The sequence below is a fragment of the Haliaeetus albicilla genome, chromosome 12 (assembly GCF_947461875.1).
Source record: "Haliaeetus albicilla chromosome 12, bHalAlb1.1, whole genome shotgun sequence".
Lineage (NCBI taxonomy): Eukaryota > Metazoa > Chordata > Aves > Accipitriformes > Accipitridae > Haliaeetus > Haliaeetus albicilla.
The window spans coordinates 38,340,298-38,350,324 of record NC_091494.1 but is presented as its reverse complement, the minus strand read 5'-3'; the positions used below and the strand labels follow the sequence as shown (position 1 = coordinate 38,350,324).

At 37.7% G+C, this 10,027-nt stretch overlaps 1 protein-coding gene across 1 annotated transcript; it reads left to right on the top strand.

The window, feature by feature from the left end:
- The first annotated feature begins 1,119 nt into the window (after positions 1-1,119).
- C12H17orf67 (chromosome 12 C17orf67 homolog) lies at positions 1,120-7,319 on the top strand. The gene is made up of 4 exons (XM_009919845.2): positions 1,120-1,252; positions 1,933-2,033; positions 5,111-5,250; positions 6,788-7,319. The coding sequence occupies exons 1-3, from the start codon at positions 1,198-1,200 to the stop codon at positions 5,225-5,227; spliced, it is 273 nt and encodes a 90-aa protein (XP_009918147.1). The 5' UTR covers positions 1,120-1,197; the 3' UTR covers positions 5,228-5,250; positions 6,788-7,319.
- The last annotated feature ends 2,708 nt before the right edge of the window (positions 7,320-10,027 follow it).

Here is a 10,027-nt window from a genome sequence, read left to right as displayed (position 1 = left end):
AAGCCAGCCCGGCTAGCTAAGGAGACGTGCCTCGCTGGTGTTCCCTGAAGCTAAGGTCACCCCGAAGGTGTCCGTCTGAGGGGGCATTCGCAGAGCCCCTCTTCTCACCTGCTGTTTGATTTCTTGAACCTTTCCGTATCGTAACGTTTTTGAGACCCCCAGCGCTCTGCCAGGTCTCACTGAAACTGGCCAACTCGTGCAGACATGGTGGCACAGCCAGAATAAACACCACTTCTTTAGGAAATAAACAGGCACAGATGAGAAGGGCTGCTCAGAGCCAGGCTGGCAAAGCCTGGGGGGATCCCTGTGGTGCGGGAGGTACGGGGATGTGCCGCACCTGTCCCTCGGAGGGCAAGTGCTAATTACGCACATCCCTTGTGCGAGAGCTGGTGATGAATCCTGACTACCTATTTCATATGCTATATTCAAAGGGACACTTATTTCTTTTCCTACAAATCGGTGATGCTGGTGCCATATGTCCAGTACAGGGCTGCTCAGGGGAGATCTGGACAGTCACAGTTCTCAAGGCAGAAACTAGCTGTTTGCAATGACATTCGTTAACCTACATTCTTACTTCACACTATGCTTACTAGTAAGGACATTTATAATCCTGTTTTCTACTAACTTGACCTGAAATGAGAAGAGTTATGTGAGTTTTCATTTGTTCTATTAATTTGACAAAAATCTCTCTGCTGTGTTTTTCAGCAGCAATAATTTGGCTTTGCTGGAGTTAAACCACATTAATATGTACTTCTGAGCTGGAGTAAAGTTAGAGACAATTTCTGAAAAAGGGGCCCCTTTGCGGCTGCTTTTGAGATTAACATTCAGTAATGGGCAATTGTTTCTTTTAAAGAACAATAGTTTACCTTAGGCACCGAAAACCATGGCTTGCTATGCTAAATGTAAGGTGATGTGTTTTATTTTCACAAATTTAGAATAGCCAGTGTAACTCCGAAGCCTGAAGTGGAAAAAAGGTCTTCTATTTTCTTTCCCTCAGGAACAGAGTTATGCTGAGAATGTGTGAGCAGATAATAGCCTAATTCAAAACTTCAGGCCAGATGTTTTCAAAATCATACTATCGCTCAAATTAGTTAAAGCATAAACAAACATTTGTGACTGACGTAGCGACTTCAAATAGGCTAATGCCTCAGTCAGCGTTACTCATTTTGGAACAGACTGAGAGAAAGCAGAATCAAAATGAAGAAGTTACTTGTGGTTGTCTTCTTTTTGGTCCTGATGACCACTTTTACAGGTAGGAGTTTATATAAAACAAACCTGCATATGTATGTAGAGCTGCAGAGCATATTATAGTAGTACTAGTATTTTAACTTTGTATTTTAGTATTTTCATATTTCATTTCTTATACTTAACTATTTTTACATTGCAGTCTTCCCATGATCTTATTTTTAACAATTGTGGTCTTGTATTAGATACTCTCTGCATTACCATACTGTAGTCATTTATTCTAAAACCAAAGAGCTTAATTTTACAAGCTTACTATTTTAGTATTACTTTACCAAGGTCCTGCAAGTTAAATGTTCAATGCAATCTCTTCTTTGCACCAATAGTCTAGCTCATCACTTTGAAAAACAATCCTAAACAATAAAGCAACACAGAAAAGCACAAAGAGTTGGAAGAGTTACTAATGTCAGTGGTTAGACAGTGCTGTTATATTTTCTCATTTTAGAGAGTAACATGAATATGTAAGGTTTGCTTCATACTGGTAGATCTATAGAAAGCACAAGTCTAAAAATGGTTTAAAATTCCACTCATATCTCCTGGAATGCAATATCCCCTGGGAAGGGGCTGTAATGAAAGAACACTTTGTATATAGACAAAAATCAGGTTTGGAGACATTTCATTTTACAACAGACAGATAAAATATTAACTTTTTGGTAATTTCAGAACTAATTTCTGCTTTTCTGTCTTTAGACACTTCACCAATTTTGACTGAAAAAGGTGCCAAACAGATTCTGAGAACCCGTCGTGAAGATAGACCGAGAAAAGCTGGTTTCCCTGATGAGCCAATGAGGGTGATTTATTATATTTATTTTTAAATTACATTAACTAAAAAAAAAAAAAAGACCAACACCACCAAAACTCCCAAAACATTTGTGCTTAGTATTAAATTTCTGTAGATTTAATTCCAAGCAATACATTATGAATATGACCCTTTTAAGCAGCTGAGTTCTTCCATGGAATATTAAAAAAACCCTTTACATTCTTTCAATTACTGTTAAGTAGCATTCTGTAAGTGCTGACTATTTCTCAGGAAATGTATGCTTGCAGAATGTGGAAATTATTTATCACGGTTCAAAAATGCCGATTAAATTATTGAGAAGAAAGTGGCTTTTCATTTATAGAAATGTGGATTTCATCAGGTTGTTCCTGAAAACTAAATAACAGGAAATGTCTTCTGCTTACAGTACATTCTGCACTCAAGGCAGAAAGGAGATGTAGGTGTCAGTGGTCAGTGTGGAGATTGAGGTAGTTCTAAACTAGCTTCTAAAATCGCTTACTTTCATTCACTTATTTATGAATGCTACAGATAGGATGGTTTGTTATGATATTGTAGAAGTTTTTAGTTGCTAGCTTAATGCAACAGCATTGTTTTTGCATGCAATATTTACATTTATTTATTTCTAAACCATATTACAACAAAAGAAAAAATAAAAGAATTAAAGACCCTTCTGTTTTACTTGTTTTGACAAGATGTAACATATAATTCTGCACTTCTCAAGAGGTACTTAAAGTATTTTAAAATTACTGCCTTTTTCTTTCCAGAGTAAATAAACTGTGCTAAAATTACATGGTTCTGAAGAGGCAAAACCCACAGAAGCTAGAAAGCACACAATAGATTGTGCACATATGACAAATACAAGGGGCTCAGTTTAGCAAGGTGCTGAACACTTCTGAACTCGGTAGGACATGAAGAGTGCTGTGTACCTTGCAGGACTGAGCTCAGTGTGTGCCAGGATTGTGGAGACAGCTAGTGGTTTTCCCTTTCCAATGGTTATAGTATACCTGCCAAAAAGAATCCACCTGGTTGTATGCCACTCCTGATGTACACACTTCTTTGTCAAGTGTGACGGCCACCACAAATCAAAGCTGTCACAAGGATATTGCACCATGCTTATTAACAATCTTGTACAATGAAGACTGTACAACAGCGTGAAAAAACAGAAGGCGTGGGCTTCACCACTGCCCACAACATTCAGGATTGGGTTGGTTTCTAAGCTGTTGTTAAATGAGCCTTGTAGTTTTTGCAAATTAGCGGGAATACAGCTCCTGTCTATGCTTATGCTTAATACACCACCATGATTATATAACATGTTATAACATATATTAAATACAAAACAAATAAACAGTAGAGAAGTTGGATTGAGTTAAATCCTGTATTGCAAGAAGTTACATGCATACATACAACACTCTTAGTCTATGGTTTAGTTTTAGGTAGTCCTGTGAGGAGCAGGGAGTTGGACTTGATGATCCTTGTGGGTCCCTTCCAACTCAAGATATTCTATGATTTTAGGTGGGGAATAGAGGGATCCAGGGCTAGAGAAGTGTTTGGTTACTGACCTCTGCTGCTCTGTCCTTGCCACTTTCCATCCTACTAGGATTAGTAGCAAACACTTGTTGAGAAATTCCAACCTTCTTTTTCTTTCTTTCTTTTTTTTTCCTGTACAGCAACACTGGCTTTCTGTAAGAAAACCCAAACATAAGACTATTTGTTTTTCTCACTAAATGTCAAGGTTTTCAGTAGAAAAGGAAATAATCTTCTGATAAAGAAACTATCCCCCCCCCGCCATCTGGAACATGGAGATTTTCCCTTGTGAATGAAGGTGCGTGGCTGCTGTATCCCTGTGCACAGTTCTACCACTGGCTCAAGGAGAAAAAACGATTTTGTATGGATTCTTTGTAGCAGAATGAAATGAATGCTGGGATGAACCCACCTTTGTTCATCTATTTTAAGCAAAAGCTGTTTGTACTAGGCCAGATCATGCTGAGCTGGGGAATTTAATTTGCAATTCTTTGTGACACTATTTGACTTCCACAGTGCTGTTTCAGTCAAAAAGCCTGTTAAGCTACAGACAACAAGATCTGCCATCTTTGATTATTTTAAAAATGTCATTTATGTTACCAGCATGTTTTAATCTTACTTTGACCAAGACCCTGCTCTTTATCATGTGGCATCTTCTCAGTCATACGGTCCTGTTCTCCGCAAGTTCCTAATGCAATCTCACAGAGGGATTTGAGCCAAGTCTCCCTGTGCTGTGAGGACAGAAAGCACAGAAAAAGGCAGGACACTAATGCTTCCTGCTGGCACCCAGTGTACCAACCCTCTGGTCAGCACAAAGAACAGAGAACTGGATGACAGCAGGAATACTTGGCCAGCGCAAAGGGTTTACGCTACAGCTTCCATTCCTACAATGCCTACTGTGCAAAGCAATGGGGGTATATTTTGAAAAAATGTATCTAGTGTTCACAAAGCTTATGAGCCCACATGCACTGGGACTGTAACTTTTAAAAGTAAATTTTGTTCCTGACGGAGGTCAAGTTTTTGGTACACAGCCCACTTTAGTTTGAGAACTTGTTGCTTACACCAAAACCCCTATAAATTAGCATGGGAAATTCAGATTATTTTATGTATCACAGAAAGACCAATCAGCACTGACGCATGCTACTTACTAGAACCCGTCAGAGTACTGCCACATGATCCTATAAGGGGTTAATGTTTTTTAAACAGCAGGAATCAATTTTCAAAAGAGGCTACAACAGACCTATCTGTGAGAATCCTTCTGTATGCTCAGGACCAACAGAGGCTTCTGTGTCGATATGCAAATAAGAAATGTGTATTCAGAATTCCTAATTTATGAATATTGTTGTAAAATTCTTGCTCAACACCTTTACTGATCTGGATGATGATGTCACTCATTAAATATTGCTAGGTTGGGGCAAGCTGACTAGCAACACCATTTCACTACATTTGACAATTTTAAGGGGTGAATTAATCGCTCTTATATAAGCTGTAAAATTCTCCTGGTTCATTGGCCTGACATTAGACTTGAGTGATTACATAATTAAATTACTTTTTCTTTTCTTCAAATAGGAGCATATGCTTTACCTTCAGCGCTTGGAGCAGAGATCAGAAGAACAATTCCTTGAACACTGGTTGAATCCACATTGTTTGCCACACTGCAACAGGGATTTAGTGCATCCAATCTAATGGTTTTGCCTACCCTGCAATCGGTATATATATTTCTTTTACAGTGCATATTTCTTTCTGCATAACAAAAGGTAGAGCCACAAACAATAAGAGGAGAGAATGGCTGGAGGAAGTACCTTGTGCTGAAAGGCGTCTGGCAACAGAGCAGTGGCAGGGAACATAAGTGTCCTAGGCATCAACTATGTTACTGTAGTTCTGTTCGTGTTAATAAAATATTTGGTTATGCATTTCTCTGCTATATGGACATAAGTTGGTGACTGCACAACATTCTTATTAATGTTGCTTCATATTGCTCCTGTTTCTTTCCTGTCTGCTTGTGCGCCTTTTCCAACTCATATGTTTAAGTCTTGCACTTGTTCACTTAGCTCTCAGTAGGACTGCGGCAGGATTAAACTCATATTTGTCATCCTTGAAATATTTAAGATGCAGTCTGACCTGCTAGGAGTTGAGCCTGTTCTGCAGTCTCTCAGCTATAATAATCTGCTAGCTGCTGATTTTTTAAATAGAATTCACTATTTAGCGCACATGCTGGTAAACATTAACATAGAACATTTTCACAGAGCTTGCATGGGTTATTAGTTCTGTTTATGATTTTCAACATCAGTGTCATAGACAGCATCATTTGCTTTATTGCCTCTGTTTATCAGATGCATCATAGAGTTTAATAGGAAAATATACTTCACAGCACAGCTCAAAACCCAGGCACTATTCACAAGCTAATCGCTGACAAAATGACACATCCCAATAGTACTCCATGCACATTAGGTTTGTGATACGGTCATCCTTTTTTTCCTTGTGTGTTATGCATGCAGTATCAACATATCACTACATTAAAAAACTGTGATGTATTGTGGTAAGGAATGTAGAGAATTATAAAATAAACTCTTCCAATTACCCAATTGCCATTTGTGATACCAAAAAAAGAAGATATACCTACTTCTGTGTATTTTTATAACAGGATAAGCCTTCCTGCTTACATTCCTTAAACAGACAGGAAATTTGTCAACTGGGATAAGTTTGAATCATCACCACAATAGTGATACTATATCACTCACAATTAACTTTTTAACATAAAAGCTGCAGATTTAGTTCCATACTTTCAAAAGCATTTAAGCAGTAGAATACAGAGATGGTGTCTGTCTGGTGTCTGTCAGGGCTGATCTGTTTCAAAAGACAGAAAGTTTGTCTGCTTAAAATTCTGCTATCTATTTGTACCTGTACATATCTAAATACCTTCGAAAATCTGGATGTTGTGGTAGACTGCAGTGGAGCTATGTTAATCCACAATAAGCCAAAGGTCTGAAACTTATTTAAAAACAAAAACATAAAATTCCCAATCCTTAGCCCTAGGAGGTAAGTTGGCAGTTTTCAAAAAATCTTCCAGCCGAGACAGTTGAAAGCTGGCTCACTTAGCCATTGTAATTCTTCACAATAGCTACTCACAGGCGATTGTGAAGAATTAATGTTAGAAAAGTGCTTAAATGATTTGAAGCCTTTAATATGTTATTAGTATGGCCAATGTTAGCCGTTTTTTACTTATATTTTCTTTTTTTTCTGCAGATCTCTTCATGGGCACTGAAGAGGATATATACTATGATTGTGTTAAGGAGGACAAGATTATTCCTGCATTGGCTACGTGCTCATGATAGAGCTGAGCCTCTTTGCATTACAGTGCAATCCTAGTGACATAGCAAAATTTTCAGCTATAAATGGCTAGATATGTTATAGACCACCATATATTTTCTACCAGTAATGACTGCATGCATGCATGAATAAACAAATCGAGGGTTTCCTCAGTTTCTGAAGTATGGGCAAGAATAAATCACTGGTTAGTCCTAGAGTATGCTTTTTAAGGGTACAGCTTTAGACTGTCTGGAGCAAAAGGAACTTAAGAGGGAGAGGTCCACAGAAAATTGGAGAATATAAACATGAAGAGAAGGACAGCTTTCTGGATTTTGGAGGAATGCTTAATTACAGTTTTCTAGGTTAAATAACAATGTTGTATGAAGACATAACATTTATGCAACACTAATCTATGTTTAATTGCCTGATGAGTATTTCATGTACTGTTTCATAATAAAAGCTTGATTAAAATCCATTTTCAGATTATATTATTATTTAGTCTCCCATACTATATGCTGACAAAAATCACTAGAAGTGAGGCTCAGTATCGTGAAGTACTAAGGAAATGTCAGAGGACTTTCTGGGATCAGCAGCTGGGAAGCACTATGGTGCAGTCTAATAATTTTGTAGTATCTCTGCACAACTTTTCCCTTTCCTTTACAATTCTCCCAGGCCAGGCACACATATCCAGCTGTTCCTCTTCTGCCTGCGTGCCTTTATAACTTATTCCTTGGTATAGAATATCTTGTACAGTCAAATGGCAGATATATGATATCTGCAAAACAACATGAAAAATGTCTTGATGGTTCTTACATGACTGTTACGATTTGTAATGGCAATAGAATTAGTTATGAATGGACCAAAGTAACCTTCAGAGTTCCTCACTGCAGTCACACTAAGAGCCTGAGGACTGGTAACAAAATAAAACACAATTTTATAAAGATACGTAAGGTAATTACTGCTGCAAAAGAGCATTTGATAGGCTGAAATAGATCAACAGTCCTACTACTATACTTTCCTTCCAGTAAGAGAGCTCTCCTAGATGACTCCAAGGAAATAATTTAAATCTCAAAGCATCAAAGGCTTGCTTTCCCCTACTGTCAAGATGAAATCATAGATTAAATCTGGGAGTGTAAAAAAGTATAATCAGGCTGCTATTGTGTGCTTCATTCATAATACTCTCAATACATAGATCTCAATTTGCATATCTCTATTGAAGTTAAAGTCATTAGGTGAAATCCTGGCTCTGTTTTTTTCTTGTGCAGTGAAAAATGCATGCTGACCCCAATTATGCCAACTTTCACGTAGTAAAAGTCCCATTTAAGTCCTTCTCTGAAATAAAAGAACTCCCACCTAGTTATATTCAGTCATGAGTTAGATAACTAGTAATGAATAGTAGCTTCTAGGTCTACCTTAGTAACACTGAGCTAATCCTAAAGCAAACATATGGAATAGAGATTGTTTATTGTTTTTAAGTTTGCTTTTCCGCATTAGGGCTGAAGGATCTCATCTAGGTATCTCCAAAGAAAAGCTAAGTACTATTAAGTCTAATTTACAAGGAGAAAACTAGAAACACAGAAAGGTGAAGTACTTCTAGGTCCCTGTTCCATGTTCTCTCCCACTTCACAACGGAAAAAATTTTGGTATAGCGTTAATAGTCTTTAGCCCACATTTGTGTCAGGCAGATTCACCTAGCCAACGGGCAAAAGAGCAAACCCATATTTGCACTCAGATTCAAATCAAAACCATTACCAGTGTTTCTAGAATTCCAGCACTTAATCATCTTTACAAAAGTAAACTCTCTCTTAAAAGTATCTACATTTCTCTTCTGTGGTAGAACTGACCATTGAAGTACTTCCTTGTCCATCAAGACAAGAAAAACAGCAGACACCATATAGGGAAGTCTGAAACATGCAGAGTAAAGGGAGAAAAAAGTGTAAACAAAAAGAGAGAGAACAGAAAATTATGAGGGTAAAGAAGAAAACCCAAGACTGAAGCCTATCAGTGCCTCTGTAGTGATCATGAAGAACATAGCCAAGATATTTCTTTTTCAGACATCCAGCTCTTCTGCCAGATTTAAGAAACCAAGTCCTCCATTCATACAAATTAATGTGAGCCCTTCAAGGAAACAGAGAAACACCCTTCAACCTACCTGAGACACAGCCAAAGAAGAGGAGGCCATCACAGCACAGCAGACTTTCAGAAGTTTTCTCAGCATTGGCAAACACTGAAGTCTAAAGAGAGAGGGGAGGCATGAGTGTGACTGCTTCAGATGACTGCCGTGGATCTAGCAACCCCTCATCCTGCTTATTATACAGTTCTGTATGTCCATAAAATATATACAGTGTTTTACATGTAATCCAGTGGCCTAATAAAAGAACAGCATCTTAGGGTCAGGTATAAATAAATTAACTCAAGCATTTATTATGACTTAGCAGTGAAAAACCTCATACATAATTAGCATAAAAAGTTAACACTGCATAAACGTTATACTTAGTTATAGCTACAGAAATGATGTAATTCAGGTTTTTTTCAGTCCTTCAGTGTGGCTGCTCTACTGTGTTTTTATTCTCTTTACACAGATCTTTCCTTCAAAGCCATGCTGTGCTTGAAATCATCTAAAGTTGAACTAGATCAAGTGTGTTCAAGGACTAGTTGGAGGTTTAGTTTTGGTCATGTCTAAAATATTGGGAAGAATGCTAGACTTTTACACATGGATGCAAACCATTAGCTTCCCTGCTGGGTGAAGATTTATGATTATATGACATTACGTAATTAGAATTTGCATGTGAAAGCCATGAGAGGGCTTAATATAATGAAAATAGGAAGAACAACTGTTCTGAAAGTTGTAGACTGAAGATGGGAAAGTTGGCAAAATAGTTAATTTCCAAATGCTTTTACAGAAAAGGGTTACAACAGACTTGGGAAAATCTTTCGTCCATGAAAGAGATAAACATACCATTAGCTTTAATCTCTGACTTGTTTTATATTCAGTGTCTGCTGTTTGTCTTTTCTCATCTGAAAAACTGCCCACTAGATGACACTGTTTCTGCGTATAAACGGTATCACAGCCCTCTATGGCCGTTTTACTCAAAATACTGCATTACTCCTTCTCCCTCCTTGTTTTTTTTTCTCCTTTTCTTGAAATGTTCGATGATTGAAATAAAAGTCACCTTT

Coding starts and splice junctions, on each gene's coding strand:
- C12H17orf67 (XM_009919845.2), top strand. CDS start 1,198: ATGAAGAAGTTACTTGTGGTTGTCTTCTTTTTGGTCCTGATGACCACT. Junction 1,253..1,932: donor CCTGATGACCACTTTTACAG/GTAGGAGTTTAT, acceptor TTCTGTCTTTAG/ACACTTCACCAATTTTGACT. Junction 2,034..5,110: donor TCCCTGATGAGCCAATGAGG/GTGATTTATTAT, acceptor TTCTTCAAATAG/GAGCATATGCTTTACCTTCA.